Source organism: Malurus melanocephalus, unplaced genomic scaffold (assembly GCF_030028575.1).
Source record: "Malurus melanocephalus ecotype Western Australia unplaced genomic scaffold, MMel_1.1 scaffold_45, whole genome shotgun sequence".
Lineage (NCBI taxonomy): Eukaryota > Metazoa > Chordata > Aves > Passeriformes > Maluridae > Malurus > Malurus melanocephalus.
Window position 1 is genome coordinate 96371 of NW_026623277.1, and position 27891 is coordinate 124261.

General features: G+C 42.0%; 1 protein-coding gene across 1 annotated transcript in view; it reads right to left on the reverse strand.

Moving 5' to 3' along the window:
• Positions 1 to 1167: 1167 nt before the first annotated feature.
• The window catches only part of LPAR1 (lysophosphatidic acid receptor 1), a 73066-nt gene continuing 46342 nt past the window's right edge, over positions 1168 to 27891 (reverse strand). Inside the window, exon 4 of the mRNA XM_057364956.1 lies at positions 1168 to 6835. Within this exon, the coding sequence (XP_057220939.1) occupies positions 6534 to 6835 (302 nt within the window). The 3' untranslated portion in view covers positions 1168 to 6533. The remainder of the gene's footprint in view (positions 6836 to 27891) is intronic.

Below are 27891 nucleotides of genomic sequence, written 5' to 3' on the forward strand. Positions count from 1 at the left end.
GAAAAGGCACAAAGCAGGATGGGAGGRTTGGCTCAGGCGATGCAGGGGAGTGCACTGCAGGCTCTGGGCATTGTGATCCCAAATGTGCCAGCTCTCTGCTCTCAGAGCTCCTGCTCTGCATGTCTCCTGCTGCGCGCTCAGGCTGCAAGCTGCGGCGCTGCACGTGTTGTGTATTTTATGTTAACAGATCGCCATATAAACAGTCTGGCTTTCCCAGCAAATGGTGATCCCGGGCTAAAACAGAAAATCCCACRAGTATTGCAGTGCGTTTTCATGAGACGTGATTTATTTAGAAATTGTGTGTTTTGGCTTTCTGCTCCTCATGTCCAGCAATCAAGYTCTACAGGGCTGCTTTAAGTTACCCTCACCATGCTACGGAAAGCCCAGCACCAGGGCATTAGTCATGTGTCATCAGGATCTGGGGAGATGAAAAAACTTGAACTCTTCTCGGTTTTTAGTTTTGTACTTAGTAAYGCTCAGAGTGATTAGGAACACCAACATTTTTTTTCTGCTGTTTTGCTGAAACCAGACACTTGACTTCCATCAGTATGTAAGTGATTGGCTTCTCTAACAAAAAGCAGGGGGCTAATGAACCCTTTASAGAAGTCCTCTTTTCTTCAAAATGTGAAATAGGAGTTATCTTGAAAATAGAGTCTTAAAGAGCTATACTYAAATAGCACTGAGAGAATAATTTTATTTCACTTCTGCCCACTTCTTACAGCTAGGCAGGCCTATGTGWGGACACATCCATTTCTATACATAAGCCAAGCAGCTTTGCTTATTTAACCTTCTATAGTTAAATCAAAACTGGGGACACCGAGTAGGAGAAACATGTCCACGCACAGAAAAAAGCAAAGGAAGGTGAAGGGAAAAGGAAAAGGAAGAAAGCAGAGGGAGAAAAGAAGGAAGAGAGAGATGGATAAGAAGAAGCAGGTTTGTTTTCTCTGTGCAAGAAAAATTTTCTCTCTAGCAACAAAATGAGGCCCGACGTTATGTGGTGCAAGTGGGGACTTCAAAGAAAGGAAGGTGGGCATATAAGAATCACAAGGAGAATGGATAAAGTGATACACTGGAAACAACCTGGCCCTTTGCTGCCCCTGTTTTTCAGYCCTATGCTATCTCTCCTGGAAGGGACAAGGCTGATCCTTCACACAGTCAATGTTTTTGGAGTAATTCCCCTCCACATCCAGAAATACCAGCKCTCCCGAAAAAGGGTATTTCTTTCACACTCCATATTACACATGCCAAATACTTTATTGTACTAGATACAACCTCTAAACATTTACAGTAAGTGCACTTAGTAACAAAATTGTTTGCCAAACCTCATTGGCTCTCTCCATACTTTTGAATTACAAACACTGCTTTATTTAAACAGGAAAAATTAACAGATTCCTGAGTCTCCCACATACACTTCTGGTTATCAGAAGTTTATCACAGGCAAACGGGAACATTTCATGGAGGCTCTTGTTAAAATGCTGGCAGCTATCAGTGTGTTGGATTTCCATGTACCGCAGAAGACAGCAGCATAATTTAATATCCTTGTGTCCCGTGTTTTTCTTGTGGTTTTTTTCCTTAGTTTGTTTGTTTTGTGAGGTTTTTGTTGTAATATTTTTTGTGTCTGTTTGGGTGTTTTGTTTGTTTTATTTAAGTATCAACCTCTTTTTTTTTTTTTTTCTCCTTGACAGACTCAGAAAAGAGGAAGTTGATGAATAGTTTCTTGGAAAATCCTCTGAGGAAAGAAAATGGAAGGTAAGTTAAGGATACATTTTCTTAAGGACTCAGGGGTGGAGAGGTGTGGGTGTTAGTACTCTTAAGTTAACTCTCTATTGGAAGTGACCTTTCCAAACAAATGGTAAAGCCCAAGGAATTTGCCTGAACAGATGAGACGGCAAATCCTCTTCCTACAGACATCAGTGTAAAGCACAGCCTGATGGCTCACAGCAGGAACTGGTTGGAAAGGACATGACAGRTACACTTGCAGTAACAAGCCCTGAGCAGGAACAGAAAAAGGGAAAACCTGTATTCACCTCTGCAGCAAGTGGGAATGAAGAGCCAGTTTGCCAAGGCTGACCTCTGCCAGTCTCATGGTCAGAAGGGACCCAGAACAATGACAGGTTTGATGCCCTAGTAAAATGCCTTTGCCTGCTCTGCTTTGCATCACCTAGATTCACATTGACTGAGAGACAGACCAGAGGTGTTTGCATCAAAGCTTCTCCATTTGGTGGTGTACTTTCTAATCCCATCTGAAGAGAACTATCTACAGGGTGGACTTTTACTTCTTTCACAGAAAAAGTTGCATGTTTTTTGTCTGCAGACAGATCTGGCTGTGGCAGTGGCACACACAGAAGCCCTAGATGGCTTCACAGTAGTTAAGTATGGTATCTGGCAGCATACTTCTGGGTCAACACAAAGGTCAGAAAAAGCTACAAAGCCCACTTCATAAGCAGAGTCCACTTGAGTTTCCCCTGGCACACTGCTCATGGGACCCAGAGTGGCCACGGTTAAACCCTAGCCCACCACAGCAGTACAGAGCACAATACATACACCACAGAGTGACCCACAAAATTTCATTTCAGTGCAATCCCATACTGGGACAAATTTATGTTGATATCAAGAATTTAGGAGAGGAAAGACACTGGATGTAAGAATATGTCCCTTCCTCTTTGACGTCCAAGTTTGCCCCATGAAGATAGGATACCTGCCCGTCCCTTTTTGCCAAGGGGCCTACTCTGAGCCTTTGCTGCCTGCTTCTTTAAACAGTGCCACAGCTGTGACTATTTGACAAAGGCAGAATTTAAAAAAAAAAACCAAACAAAACAATGGTGAATCTTGTGGCAATGATTTAAAAACCTCTGTTACTGCACTAGGGACAGACAGGTATGTGTAGTTTTAGGAATCACTGACCTCTTTTTGGTCTCTCTCTTCTGCCAGCTTTTAGCATCTCAGTCAGAAGCCAGCCTGAAGCTGCCAAGGGATCTCAGAAAATTCAGAAAAAAAAAAAGGTGCTGACAAGAAAACGGATGTGTTAAACATATATTTTGAAACCTTTTATGTAAAAGCTGTTCTTTTTCTGACCAATGGGTCACTCACCCTCTCTATACGTCACAGAAACRGAGAAGAAAAATTCAAAGGACATATTTTCAATTAATTTTCAGATTTATACTATCACTGAAAATACATGAAGCAGGAAAATACATTTTCCTTGATCTACAAATGGTATTCCTTTTAATACACAGCTTCCCACCCCTAMAACTGCTGACACAAACACCATTGCATTTGAACTTCAAGAGGATTTACTCGCACCAGAGGCAGTCAGCAACAGAAGAATTTTAATGACTGTGGGAGGATCGTTGGTATTTTAAGAAGTCTTCTAAAACYTTTTGAAGAATTTGAGATAAGTAAAAATAAGTGGGGCAATATTTTTTCCTAAGTGCTTTGCACTGTGTTTTCACATAGCAGAAGTGAGTTCTACAACTGCACAATGAGGCTGGAACAATCTGAATAGAAGAGCAAAACTTAAAAAAAATTTGGAGATGAAAACAAATGGCATGGGAACCATTCTAAGGAACACAGCAAATGAATCCTTCTATTCCAGGCTCTGGTTTTTATTCTCTTTGCTCACTGGAGCTTTAATTTTATTAGCTTGCAAAGAACCACTCAATTCACAGATCAGATTTCTTAGGGATATAGGGACAACATGCCAACAACACAAAGCACCAACCAAATTTTTATACAGCAGCCACATGCTTTGTGAGTTCCTCCAGCAGAATTGCACAAGGAATGTTCCTCCTGTTGAATTTAACCTGAAACATTGCACTTCACCTCTCAGAAGAAAAGCCGCCTGTTGTCAGACATGCTCCTAGATTAATATACCTGACARTGGAAATTTAACTGCTTCTAGGAGCTCAAAAGGTTCAGCTTCTTGAATTGTTGAGTGCCTCCTTGGGGAAGAGCTCATCAATGTACCTGGACAGCAACCACAATGATGACAGAAATCTCCTTGAGCATCTCCCACCTCCCACCTGTCATCACAAGRGGCCTCTGGACACACCCATGTCTTGAACAACTGTAAAACCCCTGGTTTCAAATTATCTACCTATGGTTTCTCAAAATTCATCACACTTCAGCAGGGTAAACTAGGGTAAATGATTTGCTGCTTTTTTGTCAGCATGAGATTCAATAAGAACATGCAAACAGCAGTGAAAAGGACACCTGGAAAGGGCAATCCCCCAGCTCCAAAATCCCCAAACCCTAGAATAAAGTGTCKAAGATCTTCTTTTATGGGATGTTAGGAAAAAGTGCTCTTGCTGGATCCAAGGAACAAAGGAACTCCAAGCTCTCTTGAGAAAAGCAAATTGTTTTTCAGTCAATGCACTCTGTCTTTGGAGGCAGTCTAAGCCTTTTCTTTCTTTGGCTTACCTACACTAGTTAAAGTCTCAAGTAGGCCCTAAGGAAAAATGATGAGTGGGTTAGCAAGCAGGTGCTTTTAAATGAAAAAGTTCATATAGTCTGTTCTGTTTCTCAGTACACTTATGTGACTAAAACCAAATCAACCTGTACATTCACTTGCTCTCACACAGAATAGAAGACCTTTTTTGTTCAAAGAAAGTGGATACATTCAAAACTTTGGTCAACTGGCAGATAATGTTATGTTTATTCTTTCTGCCTACTCCTTTTTCCACAGCTTGACAGTTCAGGTAGATTTCAGTTTTAGTGAAAGCAGTTGCAAAACACTCACTTTATTCAGATGAGGAAGGTTTTGCTCACTTGTTTCTCCTCCCTCCCTCAGCARGGAACTGCCTGTTCCAAGAAATCTTATGCCTGGAAGCATAAAATCCAAGCATCTCCTCAAAGGATGAGAAGCTGAAAATACTGGGTTTTGATGGGCTGACCCTCTAGCCTCCATTTTTCCCCTGCCCAAATGGGAGAACATTGTCCCTTAAGKCACATTACAGTATGGTACACTGAAAGGTATACATCTCTGGGATTTTTTGTTTTGTTTTGTGTGGTCATTTTTTTTGTGAGTGTTTGGGGGTTTTTGTTTGGCTTTGTTTGTTTTCTTATTTTTGTTATAGACACAAATTACAATGACGAAAATAGCGCCAGGAATTTACTGTTGATGTATTTTACATTGTTGGGAGAAAACATTTTTCCTGGAAAGAGGTCCCAAGTTTTTTATCAGCAAGATCCTACCTTTGCTCACATTTACCCCTGTTAAGGAGTTCGGTTTAATATCACTTATTCTTGGCAACCACTATTCCCACGAGTGACATTTCTCTTCAAAATAGTCTCATATGAAAATACCTCACCTGTTAGCTCAGGTATTTATAACAGTGTACATGTGTGGCTACTCTCTGTAGCGTGGTCCAGTATTTGCAGTAGATGACTACCTCGTAAAATCTTCACTTTACAAAATAAAATTGTGCCTTGGTTCTTACTAGCCCACAGCTTTTGAAATGAAGGGCGCATCATTAAAAAGTACCCTACAAATATTTCTCAGTGCAAAAATGCAGAAGGCATTTTGTTTTCAATTACAAGAAAGGTTTCATAAAGACATGTACCTTTTTTWTGTCCAATTAAAAATGCCTATGCTTTTTGCCATGAACAATAAAAGCATTCCAAGAACATGCCATAAATACAATTTTTTTCAGTCTACCAACCTGRTTGTAGCCCTTTAAGAGCCTTAGGGGTATGTTCTACTTTAAGAACTTATCCATAAAAAACTTGGTACCCCTTACATGTTACACATTTCATACCGCACTTCAAAGAAGAACCTTATATACATTGTGACTAAAGTACTGTTTATTTCATAATCTAAACAAACACTGAAATACAGTCTATGCTTTTCTACTTTCCTGCAGACTTTACAAAGAGCTTTTTTTTTTTCTTTTCATAATTAAAACAATCTGCATACACACAGAACATGCACTCTCTAACGCCAGTAATGAAGGTAAGAAGAGTCAGTTTCCATCATCTTCCTTTGCCCGTGTTAGAAAAAAATACTTTTCTTTTTACTGTAGTTATGACAGTGTGGCTAAGGATACAAAGACTAGAGCACAGTTTTACTCCCTGCACAGAAAATGTTCATCACAAGCATGCTGATGGTGATACATATTACATGTCTATTAAATGATAGGCATATTTTTATCCCCTTTACTCCCTTTTTAAAAATACTAAGTGGCTACATGTAAATGCAGTGAAGCAGGTATAAGCTTAATTAATCAGAGTTGATTCAAACTGGCACCAAGATGCAGCAAAGTCCAACAAAGTCTCAGCGAGGCTTTCCATGGGCTGTCGATGACCTCCTCCGCAAAGCAACCAGGTTGTACTTTTTCAAAGCAGAAACCAAAGGCCTTGCAGCACGGCCAGTTCTGTGGACGGGGTGGTCTGCGCTGGCGCGTCAGCCCCCTGGAAAAGATGCACTTGTAGTCCATTAGTGTTTGAGCAAAAGTGAGTGGGTTACCTTCCCTGGGGCTGTGCACTTGCCSTGCCCCGCCTGCTGCTCTTTGCCGGTCACACGGCTGGCTGTGGCCTCACACCACGGAGTGGTCATTGCTGTGCACGCCGGCCAGGATGGTGTGGTTCAGCGAGGACGCTGAGCGATCCGAGCCCTCGGTGGGGCCGTTGGTGCTCTCGCTGCGCTGGCAGCACAGGATCTGCTTGAAGGTGGCACTCATTTCCTTGTCCCGGTAGGAGTAGATGATGGGGTTCATGGCAGAGTTGAACTCTGCCAGGAGCAGGAAGAATTTCTCGTAGGCCAGGACATTGCACTGGGGACAGCAAACATCGAGGAGCAGCAAGACTAATCCCGGGGTCCAGCAGATTATGAAAGCACCTAGAAAAAGAAAGAATGGACAAAAAGCAAATACACKAATGCACCATTACTCTTCCAAACCCCACAAGAACCATCCAGCCAGAAGCAGCAATGGCTAATTTTCTTTCAAAAGCATCGTTCCCACACTCTCTTTTCATTGACCTGATGAGAAGGATGCCTTTCAAAGATCTGTAAATGGTTATGGGCAGAACATCAAAAGACCGAGACACACCCCCAAGCCCCAGCCCCAGCCCCCCACCATCTGAAACTCTGCTTGGCAAATACATTTACATTTAAAGCTGATAATGAGGAACATTTTTTTCCTTCAGCTAGAGACCTCTGAGTAATCAATCTCTTGATCAGGAGGAACAATACTGCAATTTACTTCCCAAACTAATAACAACAAAGAAAACCTTTCTGTGAGTGCTGTGACTGAAGCATCAGTAATAGAAAAAGAGTAGTTCAGGCAGCAATTCTCAAGAAAAAGAAAGCCTGGGTCTTGTTAATCCATTTCAGCCTCATTATGTAATGGAAAGTCCTAAACACACATCCTTCTTGCACTGAAATGCCGTCCTTCAACAGATCTACTTCTTTTCTTAGGGCTCTATTCAATCCAAATTCAGAGGCTCATCAGGCTTCAATAGTGTCAAAGGCAAAGAGTCTTACCCCGATTCAAATGCTTCCCCCCTCCTTTCCCTGTTTTCCAAAGCGCTGAAGAGAACAAAGCCCAGAACACAATTCAGAGCTCAATGCAGAAATTAAATCAAATGCCTTGTACTTTATTGGGAGTAGTGAATTAAAGGAAGATGGTAACTCCTTGCAAGGTTAGAGAAGTTTTAAATATAAGCACCGCTAGGGAACCCCTTACACACAGTCATGTCAGAACAAATACAGGACTACTGAGATTTTCCAGGCTGCTTTACTGAGTACCAACATCTTATCATCARTGACAGGATTAGCAGCACAGGCAGCAGCAATAAGGGCTTCCCAGCACTATGCAGTGGTTCAGACTGGTTCTCCTGTCACTGTGGTATTTATTTGTTAACTCACTGCTCCCATTTTTYCTTCAGTGATGGTCTCTACAGCTCTACCACTGTCTGAGGTCAGTGCCCACAGCATGTAGACTTCTTGCCATGCCTGCCAAGAAGGTGACAGCAATTTCCAGCTTGGGCAGTGGTAACTGTAAGCTGTGCAGACATCTTTCTGTTTGGACTGCAAATCCACTTAGATCAAATAGAAGAAGATGGGCTCTGCAAACATGCAGCGAGTGCCAGGTGAGAGAYACTGGTTATCAACCAGGCATCCACACACAGAGGATTTTTGCACACCAAAAAGCATCCCCAAACTGAGCATGCTTGCCACTAATGAATGGTCCCACAGTGCCACTCAATACCCATCACTTTGCTCGCCAATGGAAGGAAGCTGGGGGTTGAACTGCCAGCAAAAAACATTGAGCGCCTTCACCAAATGACTTTGTTAGGGTCTCTGACATAAATTTGACAGCATGGAGATGAAACCCCCACGCTGAGGTGGAATCAGACACAGGAATCTGCTTCATACTTTTTGTCTGCAGCTCTTTTGGATTCCAGCAGTTCTAGAAAAGAATATTTGAAACTCATGCAAAAGACTGCAGGCTTTTGTCCATTCCTTGTACCCGTTCCCATAAGAGCAGAAAACTGCATCTCTTTAGTTGCAGGATTGTCCATGGTGATTAAGCACGCGTACTCTCCTCTTTATGGAAAAGCTCTGCTGACCTGGTTTATGCATAAACCAAGCTAATTATTCAAATTCAATCACTCACTGTAGAAATTGTGTGCTCAGACTCCTGGCTAGTGAGGCAGCAGTGGGCTTTGYTCTAGCTTGTACTTTTTTTTCACTATAGGCTGCCTTGGGAGAACAACATCAGAGATGGGAACGTGGCAAGTCATGGGATCAACAGTCAAGGACAAAGGACAATGACAGCATCCTCACCAGGCCTGTAGTAGAACAGTCCAATGTGGAAACAATGGCAGAGAAGCTCTCATAGCATTTTTCAAAGTTTCAGTTGAAAGCTTCCAATTTTCCAATTTTTTAAATAAAATCTGTAGCTGAGGAACAACAGAATATTCCATTGGCATAATTTCTGAAGTGTTAGAAATAGCAACAAGAAGTTMTATGGTGAGGCAGCAAGGAATTTACTCCTCAAAAAGCCCCAAAGCCATTCAGAAAAACCCACATGCAGCCCGCTATACTGACTTGGTCTCAGGTGGAGCCTCTCTGGGCCCCTCAGTGTCTCAGACAGGTCTGATAACCTGTGTGCTGAGGTTTGACTGCCTGCACCCAAGAAAAAGCAGACTGTGATTGAGCAAGCAACTGAATGCTCTGGGCAGCTCATGCTACACTGAAAAATGATAAAAACAAAGGTTTCCTTCCCATCCAGTCTGGAAGTAAGTCACTATTGTGCAAGTTGTCACCCTTCTGCTCMTAGCAAAACATCCCCCCATGCTAATGGCTCTGGCAGCTAATTAAGCGCTTGTAAATGGTGACACAAAARTGCCTCAGTTTGTTCACTTCTTATTTAACTATTGGTACACAGGAAAATACTGAGAAGCATCACTTGTGCTAAYGACATATTTGAGTTATGTACAAAGCAAGGAACATATAAATGTCAGGCTCTTATTACCTCAGATTTAGGAAACTTCATCTGTTAAATATGAAATTATTTTTCTGCAAGGATAATAAAGGGAATTATTTTGTTCCTCTTGCTTGGAATATTTTCTGAAGTAAGCAAAAAGTGTGGTCAAATTCTTCCCCTACCAGAAATCTGTTGTGAATTGATTTCACAAAGAATGAAGATCTAAAAATATCATATTTAATAAAACAGTGATATCCAAAAGCTTTTTGCTGGCACACACAAGACAGTGTTAGGTATACATCAAAATACTGTTTTTTTTTTTCTGAGAATCAGAACTGAGAGCAGCCCTAAGTATAGCGTTAGTAATTTAATTTAAGGTCCATCTTAAGATTTTACAGTCAAGCCCGAGTTACAACGATATAAAAGCAGATCTGTTGCATTCAGTGACCTGAACTGTGGGTGTGCCACAGTCACAGCACAACACTYGGAGAGCTCTATGTGCTGGAAGAAAACTGCAGACTCTGTGTCCTTGGCTGGCTGAAGAGCCACTGKAGCAACTGTTGCCTGGACAGAGAGCACCTTGGGATGTCACCTCCAGTCCTGGCAATCCTTCAGAGGTGCTGGCGCTGCAAGAAGCTGAATGAGCTCCTGAATTGCAGCAGGAGGAACATTCCCATAGTGCATGGCCAAGGTCTGTGCTGACAGTCTGGCCACAGAGGGCTGAGTGAAGAAGAAATGCGCATCAAACTGAGGGGTGAATGGCTAGCCATTAGACAGGAAAGCCTGAGGGGACCAGAGAAATAGCACCGCATCTTAAAAGATTGAAGGGTCCCTACAGATTGAGAAACATTTTTTTACAGCAGGAAATAAGAGTCACAAAAAAGCATTTATGACCTAATCTAATTTTCTGCTGCAGTGTGATACCTCTCACCCAGGAATGAAACTCCAACTCCTTGTGCTGTGTCTTGCAAAGCTGTGGCACAAGTCCACTGGAGGCTTTCCAATGACCATGATATGACTACATCTCATCTGTCTTGGACCMTTGTCTGGTGCACCAGTGCAGATCATGTTTCCATGGTATCTGGATGCTGGAAACCCCTGGGTAAGTGTGACGTGGCCTCACAGCAAGATTTGATTGCAAGAGAGTAAAAAYTGTTGTAGGCTGTGGGCATATGAAACCAGCCGTGATAAATCACACAAAAATGAATGTGTAGAAGAACAAAAKAGAAAACAACTCCAAAAACCAGCAGCAGAAAAGGAACAAGCTACACAAGAATAAACACTGACGAACTAGTCACTCATTACTAGGATACCAGACAGGATGGCTACTCACGAAACTTCTTGTGTTAGCAGGCAAAGTGTTTCCTAAGCAGCACTCTTTTTTTTTTGTCTTTTGCCTTGGACAGCCTATGTCTGTGTTTACTCCATGAACATTTGTTTCCCCCTAACTCAAAAGAGCAAAATAAAAGAAGTACTTCTGCTTCTGCCAAGTCATACACTGCTGTCTGTCCCTCAAAGGCTCTGGAGGGATGCAGCTCTCATCAATCCACATCTATTCTCAAACAGCCTTCTTCTCCGCTTTAACCATACAGTGTCCCTTTTTTTGTGCCCTCCTCTGTCCATCTTGTGTGTTAACCCTGATTTCTGTCATGGGCTCACACTCACCCTGCAAATGCCTCAGTCTATGTGGAGAGGAAAAATATTTAAAGGGTCTCTTTTAGGGAGGGAGAGAAGAAAAAAAAATCTCTCCTATGTTTGGATTTTTTTTTTAAGATTACAGGAGTAGGATAAGGCAGTAGCATATCAAAGACAGAAAAGATCCATTCCAGCTGAACTGCAGAAACATTTACAATCTGTTGCTGTTGCCCGCCTACTCTTGCTCACCTGCTGTCCTCTCCAAATCCCCTCCTGCCCTCAGAGTGGCACTTGTGACAGGCAGCTGCACTGTGTCCCCCTCTTCTGGGACCAGGGTGACTGAGAGAGGAAAGGACACTGAGTGTCACTGCTATCACTATTGTCACAGCTACCGATGGGGCGAGAGTCCTGCTGCATTTTGTGCAGGCTGAAAGCAATGCTATGGCGGGGATGATCTGTTTTAATTAACAAAACGATAGCAAAAAAAGGGCTACAGAAGTGCCTGTCATTTTCCAGATTCTGATATAATCCCATCCTCAGCAGGAAAAGCCACTTGCCATGCTAGCTGTGGAGCAAGCTCATCAGCTGCAGCACAACTGCGCTTCTCATGTCCCAGCCATCTGTAAGCTGTATCAACAATCCTCCTTATCACACTGAACATTATCTTGTGCATAGCATGAATAGAGATAAGTGCTGCATGCAACTGCTTTACAGCTATGTGCTGTTTCCCCTGACACAAATATGAGAGCATGAAATCCAAAATTAATGCTGAATTATTACACATGCAAAAGTTCATTTAACATGCGGTAAACATGCAGAGTGTAGGAGCATTTCTTATTCTAGTCTGACATAATTTTACCACAACATTAGTACAATACAGTTATTAGTTCTTGGTGGATGAAAACACAGYTGTTGTTTTTATTTTCTGCTGGAAATAATTAACATAGGGGTAATGTTTGCTTCCACCCATGGAATTTTTGTGTCAAGAAATAAAATATGACTACCACATATGSACCAGATTAATAAAATTAAAATAATTGTATGCTAAACATGGCAATTTTTGAAGAACTTCATATATGAAAGGCTTGCCTGCCCATCCACAGACTCTAAAAGACTTGAGGAGGATGACAGTGGAGGAAAGTCCTGGAAGAATACCCCAGCTAGGGGACAGCTGCCTAAAGGGTWCCAGTAAGAATGGCTGTGTTGAAATAGGTGCTGTCTAAACAGCTTCATTTATTCAAGGTGCCTTTACTTAAAGAAGCTGCATGAATTCTGAAAGAGTGAGAGATTCATAGCACACTCCTTTTGCATTTTTTAAATGATTGTAAAATGCTGTCTTCTCTGACATGCCTCTGGGAGACTTTAACAGTAAGGGTGCCTTTGGGTTTCAAGCCAAACATTTATCTGGTGGAACAGTGTGTGAAAGAGAGAGGGGACATCTCCAGAAAGAAAGATGGGATAGCAGAGTAAACCAGGAAATGAGAAACAAAGCAAAGGTAAATAAAATCTACATTCATATTCATGCAACACTATCTTACATACACTTCTTTGAGATGATTTGAAGCAAGAGATCATGAGCATGTAAGAGAAAACACACAACTAGAGAACACATGAGAAGAGCTGGGTGATACAAGACACCAACTGGTCTTTCATAACTCTATGTATGTGCACCAACCCTGGCATTCCCTGTTTTACTCTCCCATGAGCTGAGCAGTTCTGAATGGGGAGGTTATTGATAAAATCCTGACCTCATCTTTATCAAATATCTTAACTCCACATGAGCTCTCTAACTGACAGGTTTGTGAGGTTTTTCAGTCTACTGTACCCATGGTTWGTAAAGGGAGTTTAGAAGAAACTGGTTCTGCTAGTATTGCATCTGATCCCTGCTTTCCTACCTTCTCCACACCTACTTGCACATGCACAATCCAACATCTTCTTGAATCTTGTTCTGGGAATTTCAGCTGGCAAGACTTTGTACAAAATAATGGCTGGATTGTGTAGGAACAGAGAAATCGTGCCTTGATCAAAAATATATTTTCTCTTAGCAGGAATACAGAATGTGTCTGCTTCAAACATCTCTTTTCACCTTTGAACTCCTGAACACAGAATCTTTTTGGTGTTTAAGGCATGTCTGTCTTTGTCAACAAACCATCCCCTCTCTGAAGAATGTATCTGCTTCCATCTTCAGGCATTTATCTGGTTTAAAATGCGCTAATGACTTAACATGAAAGCAGCKTTGGGGCTCTGTCTGTGCTCTGGCTGGGCTGGGAGGAGCAGCCAGCCTTGACCACAAAGAGTGAAGTCCAGTGTATGTTAGCATCACCTCATTCCGGGCCTTAATATTTAGTATTTCACCGGTGTCTGTTCATCCAGACATCCAATTCTCACTGACTTCTTTCTTTTCAAGAAAGATAAAGTACACAACTCCCTCTAAAGGGACACATAGTCTTGACCACAAATGATACTTCTGCTGGCACCCAGACTCGTTTGMTACAGGCTGGCCTTGGTTCTACCTGTTCTCTTCCAGGGCTCACATCACCATGATGGTCCTGACAATTTATCACTGAAACATGCACATATTCCTTGGTGAAATCTTTAGGTCAAAGCCTGTYTTCTAAACCAGACACACTTTGGCACCTATACCTGCTACACAGAGAGTCAATTGAAGAAACACCTGGTCTATCGTGGTGTTTCATAGGACACTGACAATAATTGTTGGCCAACAATTCCATTGGCACCATTGGATCCGTGATCACTGTCTCCAAGCATGGAGATACTCAGACACAAAAAGCCTGTGGTCAGGGGGGCTGCATCTACAGCAATCACACCTTCTGTCATCTCAGGCTGGACCAACACCTTTCTTCTTCTTTTCCTGCTTCAGTTTGCCAGTCCAGATCAGCGGTGATGAAGAGCAGGTTCCCTCAGCAGGACTCACAAGTGGCAGCTGTGGGAGTCTTTGTGAGCTCTCTTTCTGCGGCGCATTTCGCTTCCTGCCCTGAGTGCTCACTGCTCTGTGCTAGAGGCAGGGTATGCTGACCCTCTGGCTCCTGGCTTTCCCTCTGGAGATCCCATCTGCCCCGTGTCTTCCCACCTGGACACCACCAGGGGCCTTTCCACAGAGCTTGGCACCAGATGTGGAAGTTTCCAGTGCCACATGTTCTACAAGCACTTGCATATCCATGTAGCATCTGAGGCTTTTGAAGTTTGAAACAGCAAACAGAGAGAAAAGCCTGTCTGGGCCAATAATAGAACAAAACTAACCAAAGAGAAAATGAAACTGGGCAGTAGCAAGCCACCAGAACTGACCTGCTTATTTCATGGGTGCTCACCAGACTCTAGCCCAGGTTAACACTTGATGTAATTCCCCAGCTGAAGCTCTCAGCCTTTCAAAATGAGTTTACTGCTCTTTGGCCAGCTAATCCAGCCTCCCTCAGTTATTCCACGGCTGACATCTCTGAAGGAGAATTCAAGTGCTACTGCAAATGAAGGAGACTGGGGCTGTTTTTCAACTGACATCTGCCAACCAAAGGTGTTTGAGTACTCCTCTTTCAGAATGTACTTGTAATCATTTTAAACAACACCTTGCAAAGTGGAATGTGCAAAACTCATTACAAAAATAAAAGCAAAAGCTTAATCTTAATCGTGTTGCAATTTATCTGCATCCATTTGAATCTCTCAAAACAAGAAAAATGGAATTTGCTCCCAATACAGTAACTGCATGAGAGACATGGTGCACTGCAAAGGGAGAAACTAAGCCTTTTATCTATAGAAAACATTTTAGACAAAAACAGGAAGTCATTAAACACCAGTGGTCAGCATTCCAACTGATTTCTAAATTCATAAAGATATGTGAAGCTCATCTCTGAATAAAAGCTTGGCGGTTGCCAAAGCATCTGATTATTTATCTCTGTGGAAAGACAAACAGTAATCCCCATGGAGTTTCTTTGTTGCCAAAAAACCTAACACACAGAGGAAATTTTGGTGTCTTTTTCAGCTTTTGGGTGTTCTACACAAGCCTTTATGCTCTAACTTGAAAACAAATGCTCCTACAGTCCCAAATCCGTGCTGGTAGCTTGGCTGGGAAATGAACATGTAAACTCAGCTGATAAGGGACGCCTGGTACTGGTCTCTCTGGGTCACAGGACAAAGGAAAAGCAGGCAAGAGATGCCTGGGGAAAACTAGAAGCAAGAATAATAGAATTCTAGAAAGACTTGGATTGGAAGGGACCTTAAACATCATCTAGTTCTAACCACTCAACATGAGAAGGGATGTCACCCATTTGATGAGGTTGCTCTGGGCCTTGTCCTTGAACACTTCTAGAGATGGGACAGCCACAACTTCTCTGGGCAACCTGTTCCAGTGCCTCATCACTGTCACTGTAAAGGGTTTCTTATRATTTCTAATCTAAATCTACTTTTTTTCCACTTAAAGTCATTCCCACKTTTTCTATCACTTGAGACCTTTGTAAAAAGTCGCTCTTCAACTTTCTGGTGGGCCCCTTTTTGGTACTGAGAGGAGCTGTAAGTTCTCCTCAGAGCCTYTTCTTCTCCAAGCTGAACAAGCCCAAGCCTCAGCTCCAGCCCTCTGATTATCTTGGCCCTCCTCTGGATCTKCTCTAATGGGTCCAAGAAACAAGCTTCAGCTCATACCTGGCAGCCTGTTTTCATCCCCTAGCCCAAACTCAGCTAAGATTCTCTTTAGGGGCCCTGATTGCTTGTGGGAATGACTTGGGACTTCAGGTGGGGAACAGACTCTCCCTRAAGAGCAAGAGGACTCTGTCTGAAGGGTCTGGATAAGGCTCTCAGGTCCTGGATTTGGGGCAGCTGGAGGTCACCAGGGCTTGTTGAAGCATGAATGTACCTATGCAGCAGTGAAGGCTCACTGCAAGAGGTCATCTGGTCATYCAGGAGCAGGACAGCTGGACCCTACAGGCAGGGCTTGCAGGCTGGACTCTCCTCTGCCTGTCTGCAAGGTATGTTTAGCATGCTTGGGCCTTGGGTGTTTTGCTGCTTTTCTATTAGCTGCAGTTCCCAATCACAGAAAAATAAATTCAGGGCCATGTTGAAAAAGCCCTGCTCTGACCACTTTTCCTGCAGCAATCCATACATCTTCTGTAGTATTCTGGTACTTTCTCAGGAATGGTCACAAAGCTACGCTCAAACAATTCTGTATGTTTAGCAGGTTACAAACAACTTTGCYACGTGAGATTGTTTAATTGTATTTTCCTTTGTTGTTAAGGACATTAAATGTTGCTGGTATTATGTTTGGAGAAGCTTCAGTTGCAACACAAGATTCCAAATGAAGGCTGGGTGGATGCAATTTATTATGTAAAGGACTGCCTTGATTCTTTCATAAGATTAAACTAATAATACTAGAAGAAAAATATTAGCCTCTGTTGGCTTCCTTAATAGGAATAAAACTTATTTCTCTCATGCTAATACCAGAATGTGTGAAAGAGAAAGTGCTACCAAAGGGTAGAGATAATGGAAATAACTACATTATATACCAGCACTACCTCAACTKCCAGAAAACTGTTTGTGCTTTTAGTTGATAAAGCCATGCTAACATTTATGTGATTATAGCTATTGGTTAGCTTATCTGTGGTGGACAACCTTGGATAGAATTGCATGAAGACCAGCCACATAAATCAGGTTTAAGAAGCAGAATCCACAAAGTGAAGTGGACAACAGGATCCACTATCCCCTATGGGTAAGAGAACACCACTCTTGGATAAATCTTCTTGGAAAAAATCTGCCTGTCTTTGGACAAGTWAATATAGACAAGTTAGAAAAGCCTTTCCACTCCTTGCCTGAATATGCCAAATCAAACTACTGCCTTAAAGCAGAAGCAGCCTCAAAGAGTGCACATGAACGGCACCACAGCGAGCTGCCTGCACACCTCACCAGCCCGGCTGTGCCAAGGTCAGACAGACAGTACTCAGGCTATCACACCACGAGGGAGGGCCCAAAAATGGCACTGCCAAAACAGGGAAACAGGCAGATGTGGCATTGCACATCACAGGAGCAGCACTCAGAGACCAAACACTCAGTTTGATTGTGGTAAGTATATACTTACAGATTATCAAGAGGGTAAATTCCGGGTTTTGGCACTTAATTCTATATGTTTAAAGTATATACATGAGGCTGGTATCCAGGGGAAAAAATATAGGTTTTGTTCTGTACTTCCATACTGAAGATGAGACATGGTTTAAAGGGAGTAGTTCCCTTTCGGCTCTTACAGATGCATTTGGATTCCCCGTCCCTAATGGGATTCACCCAAACACCATTACGGTGTTTGCTCCACTACAGCATATAATTTCACTGTGGTAACAACACTATTTCCCATACTTCAAATGGGAAATTCAGTGAGCAGGGCTGGAAATATTTCACTTCTGCTGATGGATTCCAGGGGCAGCTTCTCTATAATTTCATTTTTTAAAAATTTACCTTTACAGAATCTATATGGATTTAAAGTTTTCAGTGAAACACAGAAGAGAGCTCTAATAAAATTTAGCTCTATTTCAGGTCATGTCACCAAGAATCATACTGCCAAATCATGCATTATCTTKGGGCAAGAAAAGTTGCATCTTCAAGTGCAGCTATTAGTGTCTTCATGAGGACAACTAAGGGCATCCCAGCAACTGAGGGCATCCCAGCCTCACCTACTCCSAGCGTTATTCATGAAGATTCCTCCTGGCTTAGGCAAGTGATGTGTCTTCTCCCTGAGACTAAGCTTACCCAAAACCATTGGATTTGCTGTAGATGTGAGCTTGATGCAGCATACAGAACTGATCCTTTTGTTTCCATTGGCTTACAGGAATAGTCTTCTACTCTTGGCAGTCTACTCTCCTGTTCTAAATTTAACCTCTGCTAAAAGTGTGGCACCTAAAAGCACCCAAGAATAGTGTGTTAGCAYCATATCCTTGGTCACTTGACTCAAAGATTGCTGTAAAAATAGCSTCTGAAACCACAAAAAAGTGCACTATCATGCTATTTTGAAGGTTACTCGAGCTGCATGTTTCTGAGGATGTGACTGCTTTGACCTCTGGCAGATAGTTGGCTCCAGTGTCCCTACAAAAGACTATAGGTTTTGGCTACATATAAAAAGGAACAACAATGATGAAATAAAAAGGAAAGGCACTAAGTTTAACTTTCACTTCCCTTGCTCCCACCCTCCAATGAAAGAACAATTGAACAGCAGCAGAAAACTGAAATAACTGTCTGTGCCAAAAACGGGCTGACTCCCAGCCACCTTCATCTCTTTCAGGAGTATTGATGAGAAGGGCCAGACAGATCCAGTCATTCAGATCCAGTTCCTATCTACCATGCAAGGAAGGCAGAGGTGTTAACATTGCAGCTTTCTCTGTAGCATGCCTTGCCTGCCTCAGCTCGGTCCTGGCTCTTCTGCTGCTGGTCATGAGCATGAATCTGAGTCTCTTTTCCCACTGAGCTCTTGGTGTCCCTAATGAGACTGTCAAAGACAGCAGTAAACATTTTCTTCTGTCCTTTTGCTCTACACAACATAGGGTTGCGGCCATGGACGCARGATTGTGAAGTAGAAAACYGAACCAGCACAACATCAGTGGCTGRTGCCCAATTGGAGAGGGACTCAAGGACCAAGACTGCTACCAAACCACAAAGACAATTTCCACCTACATTGTATTCAGCAGCTGCACAYGTCTGCAGCTCACCTATGGGACTGAGGAGGCAGTAAACTGACAGACTAGCAAACRAGGTGAAACAGGGTTAAGAAAATAAAAAAAGACACCTCATCAAATTCCTGCTGCCAGCTTTTGTACTGCTCCACGTTAAAAACAAATGTACTGCACCAGCCAGAAAGGCTGTGCCCACTAACACTGCTCAACAGCACCAGCACATGCCCACGAGATAAAACCTGGGGACACAGGAAATMCTTTTTTTTGCAATGCCAACTAATAAAAGCACCTACACTAAGTCSTCCTCCAACACATCCCAAAATAGTACTTGTGGGATCATTCATTCTAGTTCATCATTGCTCACAGTAGTTCAAATCAGATTATTTTGGTATAGACATGCTGATATATGAAGCTGCAAGACTTCTCCAGGGTTGTGTTGTTTTGTTTTTTTTTTTTTTCCCCTTTTTATCAGATATTCCTAGGCTTGCGCCTAAAGCAAACAGGAAACTGTGTGAGATAAACTGAGACCTTCCAGGCAAAAAGGCTTCCACTGAGGAATTTTTGGGTTTAAAAAAAAAGAGATAAACAAGCAATTAGTACATTGTAAGAAGATCGCTTGCAAAATTCTTCTACTCAGAAAATTAATTGCTTCTAAGAAGAACCTCTGCTGTTCCAAAGGAAATACAAGGCTTTTTTTTTTTTTCCTTTTTCATTAAAGATTAGATCTCCCCTAGCTAATCTGCAATGGACTGAAGAACACCAATCAGAGGTGACTTTCTTTTCTTTTAAAATATTTTAACAATGGAATATTGAGGCAACACTGAGGTAAACTCCAACACAGCAGCAGTGTGTAGGGGAAATGCACAAAGAAAAAGGATTGAGGCWAACTCAGATCAGCCTTTTCTGGACTTCATTTGAAGCTCCTGGTGACACTTGCTGGCTTCTCATTTTTCTACAGAGCTCAGAGCAGTGATCATAGCAAAGTCAGGCTAGCTAAATGCGGGACAAATGCAAAGCAGAGGGGCCGTTTCAGTGCTGTAGGAAAAGCCCATGCTCCCAGCTCCCTCTCTTCAACTTTACAGMCTGGAGATCGATCACAGCTATGCCTTAAAGAATAAGGAGCCAAACCAACCACCACTGCAAGCTCCTGATCTGCTGGGCTCTTAGTGTTGTGAAAACTATAAGGGAAGAAGAAGAGCAGAGATTTCTCTATCCCTGATATTTTCTAGGAGAGACAAGCCACAAGCGATGAGTCTGCTTATTTACCCTTCAAAATAATGAGCATTCAGCTTTGCTAGGTGCATCCTTCTCTAGTGACACCACAAGTATTTTACTGGCACTGATGCTCTTGCTGATGTAGTACCATGCAAACCCTGGTATTGTAATAGTGATCATTAATTATCTCTGAGCATGAGAATGCATAGCTATGAATGCATATACAACATTAAGCAGAATTTCCAGACTCACCTACTTCAAATTTGGTGGTTTAGTGGTATTTTCAGCCCACATTTTTTTCTGAAAATAAGCACACACCAACTCTATTTTTCGTTGTCTATTTTCTTGTCTTCAACTGCGTTTATCAAAGAAGACTCATTCGAGTTTCACCAGCTCAAACACCTTTAAGAATGCAGCATCTGTGTCTAAGACTATTATTGCTACAGATAGGCAGCAAATAACATGTTCTGGSCAGGACAGTTTTCACTCCCTGCTGCTTTAACCAGTGTTTTGTGGATCTCATGTTTGCAGCTGGCTGAGCAGTTTGCAAARCCTGGGTGTTGGGATGCCAGATGAGCCTCTGGGGTTGGTGAGTGCCATGTTCCACTGCACAAGGTGTCATCCTGGCTTCAGTGCAGGCACCCTTCTCCCTTATTGACACAGCTTTCATGAGAACTTTGCTCTCCTCCCACCTGCTCATGAGCTGGGGAAACTTCCATCAGTACCTGAACCATAGGGTTTTGTAAAACCCAAGCTATGTGTGCCTGGAGAAGGGAATGAATGAGAATGGGGAGGAGCAAAGRCATTGCCCAGCCCATTTTACCCTCCCCAAACAGGAGAGTTTTGCTCCAGTAAGTTATAAACAGTCACTCTCTCAGATGGAACTGATTCTTGCATTTTCTCTGTGGCCGAGGGGAGTCTCCCTTGAGGTTAAAACCTGCTGCTGTTGTAATCCACCTCTGTGATGTTTTCTACCCTGGCCACTGGTGCCTTCTATGTTGCTATGTCAGCATGTTACTGCAATTACAGCTGCATGTTTCATTCATTAAGGAAACAAGCAAACAACCAACAAAAAAAGGAACCTGTAACTGATCCACAACCTGGATGTTCTTCATCGCTTCCTTCCTATTTTACACAGCAGAAATAATTCCCATATTCATCAGGGTTATTTTGTGCAGAGTTCAGGGTTGATGGGAGAGGGGTTGAATGCAGACATCCCCCAAGGTTCAGTCGAGGCTGTAAAACACTGCTGCTAGCAATGAAGTCTGAGCTTGAATTTGCAGCAACGCAAGTTTTTTTTTGGGTGGAAAATTCAGATGTTCACAGTAGATRGTGCAGGCTTTGAGATAAACAGTGAGATGGCCATATACAGTGGTCATCATGTGAGCACTGCCCATGAGCATGGGRAAAGGGAGAGGTAGAGGTACCAATGCCTGCAAGAGCATTGCATATCCCTGCAACAGACACCTGTGAAACTATATGGATGCAATTTAAAACCTAACCTTTTCCACAGAAATGTTGAGATGTGTCAGCCAGGTGGAAAGAGGTATCCTCAAGAGCTGTTTATGCAGAAGAGAGCCATACATAACTTGCACCTCTCCATCTTTCTCCCTAGCTGTGCTTTCTGAATGCATCCAGGGATGGTCAATGGGCTGTACACATCTCAACCATAGGAAGACCTGATGGGTCAGACTCAGCTGTACTGATTGCTTTGGGAAATTCAGAAAGCTARCTTATGTTGTCATCACACTTTCAGCACATATACTCATCCTGCAATTTAATGCATTTGCTGTCACCTATATTATTCATATTTTAGGAATTCACACGTGCTTCCACACGAGTGTATTTATCATGAGCAATCCAAGAAGAACCTGCATCTCTGTTGTGCATGAAGTGACAATACTTTGTACCTGGCCATGAGGGTTACTGAAAGCCACCAGACTTTTATTCTGGCTGTGGGGGTTCACTGGGCACAACTGGGCTTATAGCGTATGGCACAGTATTGTTCTGCCTGTGAGTCTGGATTTGGGGTAGTCCCTATTGAACATGACTGACTTTAGAGTGCTGCTTTGGCTCTGTGTTTCTGTTGCTCAGTTTTGGATTGGCTGTGACCCAGAATCCAAGCCCAGCCGCTGCCAGCCCCTTTGATATCTGAGGACCAGCTGGAACACAAGGGCATTTATTTTTCGTTCAATTTCCTTACTCTTAATGTGTCAGAAAGTTTGCCCTTGCTCTTAATGTGACAGCCATCACAGAGGAGTCTTTATCAGCTCCTGAGTGCTCATGAACTCTAAGCAAGTCCTGGAGCCAGAAGACACTGCCACAAAGAGGGCAGCTGTGGTCACAGTAGTGAGATGTTCCCTGGAAAACCCTCACACCAAGGGCACAAACTGCAGTGTACATACACACTCGTTAATTAAAAAGGGKGAAAATATTCTAACACAACTCCTCCATCCAAATTAAAGAGCAATTCATGAGCAGAGCTACCAAAGCATCAAACATTTGCAGATATTTCTCTAGCTGGTATCTCTCATTTTGGTTCACCAAATTTCCAAASCTGTTGCTAGTTTAACAACTCTTCTAAAAGGTCTTTAAAATGCTGGTAATGTGCCTCGCATTTCCAAGTGCTCTGTGTTTCATTTTTCTGAGGCATGAGAAATAGAGGTGTTTAAACCACAAAAAAAAAAAAAAAAATCCTACCCATCTTCCAAGCACATGGACTTCTCTTGTTGTTTTGAAAGTGGACAGTCTGTGTCACAGAAATTGAGGATATGGTTTCAAGATGTGGCAGTAAACGTCTCCTACTATCACAGATTTCAGCACACGCAAAAGTCCACTGTAATATGCTGCTGCAAAATGCTGCCTTCAATATTACATAACTGCAGATTTTCAGGCAATTCTATCAGGGTACTAGAGCCTATGGATTGTACTAACAGTACTTACTATTAGAAAAACCCCAACTTAACTCTTTACAACAGCCTGGTTTGAAAGYTATTTTTATTTGTTGTGCTTTCTGCTTTCTTACATACATCTGAGGAGATGTTCAGYGAAACTGCTGCATCCATTAGACATCTCTTCTGTTTAAAAGCAACTGCAGCAAACAGAGGCAGTGAACTTAAATTTCAAATGGCAAGCATTGTTGAGCTTCTCTAATGAAGCCTTTGGGAAGCATAATATTTTCTGCAGTAATTTTTGTTATTTTGGGGGAAATCTGCACTCAGCAGTGCAATATGCCATGGAGACATCCCATAAGTGACACTTTGCAGGATTTCCTGTACTGTATGGGTGAAGGGTAATTCTTGGTGGAAGGAATCCTGGATACAGTGGATGAAAGAGACCAYTCTGCTAACTTTGGGTAGAAAAGCATATTGTTTCAAAGTGAAGTGCATAAAGTACAAAGCTTATGAGTAATTTATGGTCAGGACGTTAATATATTTCATCACAGTTTTCAAGGTCAAGGCCAGGTTTGAAATCTGGTTTGTGTCTCTGCTAAGATTTCAAGAGTGTTTGTGGAGAAATCCTTATGTTTACACAGACAAATGCAGAAYCTGCGTTTCTGCCAGCTCTTTTCATTCATTTTAAACAGAAGACAGGTTAGAAATTTGAGGATCTCTTGTATGAATTGTATCCTAGAAAGCTGCTACATTTATGGATCTTTCCTTATGGATCAAACCTTAACTGGCCATTATTACTGTGCAATCTACTTTTTCAGTAACTGATGATTAGTCAGGTCCTGGAAGTAGGAACTGGAGGTATAAGACAACTACATTAAAAAAAAGAAATAAAAATTAAATTAAAATAAAATAAAATAAAATAAAATAAAATAAAATAAAATAAAATAAAATAAAATAAAATAAAATAAAATAAAATAAAATAGTTTTTTGCAAATATCATTTTGGTGTTGAATTTTCCAGAGCATCGAAGAGAGGTTATAGCCTTGGAAAGTCATGTATCCTCTGCACCTCTAACCAGAGGCTGTCTCAGCCCTGGTTGGCTTCTGTGGGCTCCTGWAGATGCAGAGGAGCTACCTGAGGGAAGAAACCCAACCCCTAGACCCCCAAAATCTCAGCAGCAATAGTAAATTGACCTGTGCCTGGCAGGTGGCCAAAGGCTCTTTTGCATCCTGGTGCACTTTCTTGGATTGGCATAGTCAGAGAATCTGTGAAGCAAATGCCTGCCTACCCAGCAGGCAAAGTACTCAATATTCCTCCTGCTGAGGTACTTCTCTCCTTCAATTAGAGAGATAAATCAATCAGAGGCCTAAATCGTGAACTGGCAGGGTAAGAATGGAACAAATGTGTCATTTCACAGCCTGCTTCCAATAATACTGGAAAAAAAAAAGTTGCTCGTATTTCTAGGAGTAAATCTCCATTTACTGGATATTTATGCCTWTGACAATGGTTTGAAGGAAGGTGGCTACGCAGCCAGGAAACAGGCCTTACTGCATCAATCAGTACTGTGTTCACTGGAATGTGAGCTCAAAAGCTTGTATTTTTGGAGTGCATATGGCTTTATCYGTACCTCTCACCCTACTTGGTGGGGCAAGGCCAGTGCACTGCACATGGTGAGCACAGCACTCAGGTACTGGATGGGTGAATCAGCTGAAAGTTCATCTGAAGAACRCTACATTATTTCAAGAGAAGTGCTTTGCTTTGCTTGTTTACTTGAATTGATCCCTTCTCCCCCTGGACTGAATCAAGCCAAGCTTTCCTGCTGGAAAGARAGAAACCCACACCACTCATTTTGGGCAGATCTCTGGCTAAATAGGCCAGGATCAGATGCAGGTCACCCTCAGGACCATTTTCAGTCCCCATGGTGTCCAGGGGTATTATAGCCTATTAACCATTATGCTTTCACTTCACCTGTTTTTTTTCTTTTTTTTTTTTTTTAATTTATTTTTTATTTTTTGTGTGTGTCAGACAACAATAGGAAAGAAATTAAGCTACAACATACTCTGATATTACTCTCTCTTTGTTGAAGGAGGGTAAATACAAAATGCAACTGGAAGGCCAAGCGTGTTCACAAGGTTGAGTACAGGCAGCAAGTGATGATCCCTCGGCACCCAGCACCCTTACAGCCATGTCCCACAACATTGCATCCATCCAGCTCTCAGTTTTAGTCTATTTAAAAGAAGAAAGTAGCAGCCATTTTACCAATACACAGTAGCTTAACCGATTTTTTTTACTCTCTATATAATCAGCTTTTGCTTTGAAAATTAATCTCTAAATTACTCCTTGTACTTCTCCAGAAAAGTAAAAAACAAGCACCTTAAAGCAACTTAAAACAAGGGAATATGAGAATTATCAATGCCATATGCCAGAACAAGTTCTTTCTGAGGTTATATCAATACCAGAAGATGGGAAACAGCTCCCTCAAAACTGCTTTCAGAAGAACAAGGAAGGTACTGAGTCCAGGGGAGCTTGGCAGCTTTTCCTCCTTTCGACAGCTAAGCTCCCTCCCTTTTCTTCAGAACATGACTTCTTTCATGAAGGAAGATATTTCAAAAATCTTAACTGTTCTTGCATATCTATGGTTATATTAACAAACTTGTAATCAGATACCAAGTATTTTATTAAAACAGAAAGACCCAAGCACACAGCTCTTACTCAAACGCAAAAAAATGCACCAGAATTTCTCTCTCTCTCTCCTCTCAAACACGTTTCAGCCTTTTTTCTGTCCAGTAACCTCATCAGTTTTTAATGCTGCTATCACAAAATTATTACTTCAACCTCTCCAACACACAGAGGTTGTTGCTGTCTTGTTCTCCTAACAGCAGCAGATGGCCACACCCGTGGCAGGTATGTCTGGGGCAGTTTTACAGACCAAGTTCTCACTTTCCCCATTGCAAAATTCCAGCTCACCCTATCCACAAACTTCAAAGCACTCATCACTGGGTGTTCAAATACCTCCTGTTTGCTGCTGGGTCTGGAAATCAAGGATTTTCACTTACAGCAATTCCCTTTGCTCCAGCACATCATTAAATAGCGCAGATGGGCAACACCAGAGCTTGGAAATTAAATGCCTCATATTTACAAATCATGTCATAGCTTCCGAAATGTCATGACCTTCCATACAAACTCTGAGCCCTTGCTGTTCTCCAGGCATTGATGGGAAAAGGGTATGTGTCCACCAGTGGACCTGCCACATTCCACAAGCAACACACTTGGACATAATATCAGCATTTCTTCACGTGGATACAGGAAAATGAACTTCAGAGACCTTTTTCTTATGCTGAGTAAAGTATAAACATGACACTAAGTTTTCCCAAATGAGAACTGCAGAAAGAATGGGGATCGGATCTTCTGCTGCTGTTGTTTCCAACTTTAAAGAATGTCAAATGTGTGTGCGTGAGAAACTTATGATGGAAGGGTGGCGGGGGGCGGGGTGGAGAAATTAAAAAACCTGAAAAGATCTTTGGAAGGAAAACAAGACAGTAAAAGTAGTCTACCTGAGAGGTCAGCGACAGCATCCCTATGAGTATGAAACACGAAAATAGGAAGCTGCTCTGCCAGCACTGGAAGAATGGAGAATATTTCCCTTTCATGTTCAGATTCTAAATACATTTATTTAAAAAAAATGCACAAACCAAGTCTTTTTGTTGAACATTCTATTCATGCTGAGGCCAGAAGGATGGAGGCATGGCTGCTGTCTGAAAGCTATCATTCAGTGCTGACCATTTCCCACTGCTGCACCTCAGATGCCTCAGCGAGTTTCACCATCAGCAATAACTGTGTGTTTTGACGATAASAGCCATAGTTTCATTGAAACTACAAAGGCAAAAATAACTTGGATACTTAAAATTGTTATTCTCCTGGTTTCATGGGTTCTCCCAGAAAAAAACAAACAACCCAGAATAATCGCACTGCTCATGTGCAGTGAAGCAATGCAGAAGGAGCACCAGCGCTCCTCTGGCACAGAACAGTCTGTTGTTGTCAGTGTTTTCCACGGGTGGGAACAAACAACAGCTCAGTGCCACGCTGAATGCAGTTTCACAGTGAGACAAATTAACAGCTGGCATTTCTGTCCATGTAATTTCTCAAGCTCAGAAAGCTTGAAGTTTGAGTGGTTTTTGTGTTCTGAAACACAGAAAGGACAAACCACAGAAAGGTACCACAAAGGTGAAAATGGAAGGCTGGACGTGGACCTCGCGCCACACCCTCAGACTGCAAATGCATTGCTTTAAAAGTTGCCAAAGTTGTGTCAGTTCCAGCTGAGGGGGCAAGAAATGTAATCTGGAAAGTCAGTGAAGAAAATAAGCAAAACATTTAGAACCAAATTCTCCATGCAACTATGTGCTTTCTAGAGGACAAAAATGTTGTGTCGTGAGCAGCAATTTAGTAAAAGCATTATTGYTGCCTCTTCTAAAGAAAGGATTGGTTCCCTTCTTCTCTTCCAAAAAATTCAGGATTCTCGAATTTTGAGAGATCAGAAGGACTAGGTCATGTGCTGGCATTTTACAGTAAGCCTTCTTGTACATGCTGATTTTCCAAACTTCTTCTTGGTAATGATTTTTGTCCTGGGTATTCAGCATAGTTTATCAAGGCCTCTGTTTTAGAGCAAATGTTCCACAAAACATTCCCATCTCCAGTGTTTTGGAGAAGCCCAGGTTGATGAGTGCTCACTCATGGATGTAGCAATGCTAAGTGGAGTCTGATTTCAGGGCAAAATAAATTACCAATTAATTTTGATTTGGTGTGGATTTTCAGCAAGTGAATATTACTCCTTAGTCAGTAGTTCGTTATTTTATTTGGATCCAACTGAAAATCTTGAATTCTATTTTTCAGGGCCAAGGTGTGATTTCCAAATCCTATTATTAAATTATAGGAAAATAAAAATCAAGTCCCAAGGCCTGCTGAGAACTACATCTACTTTTGCAACTGCAATTCATTTTTAGAAGCTTCTTGAAGAAAAGACAAAACCCATGCATTAATCTTTAGAATTAATCTTTTAAACTTTTT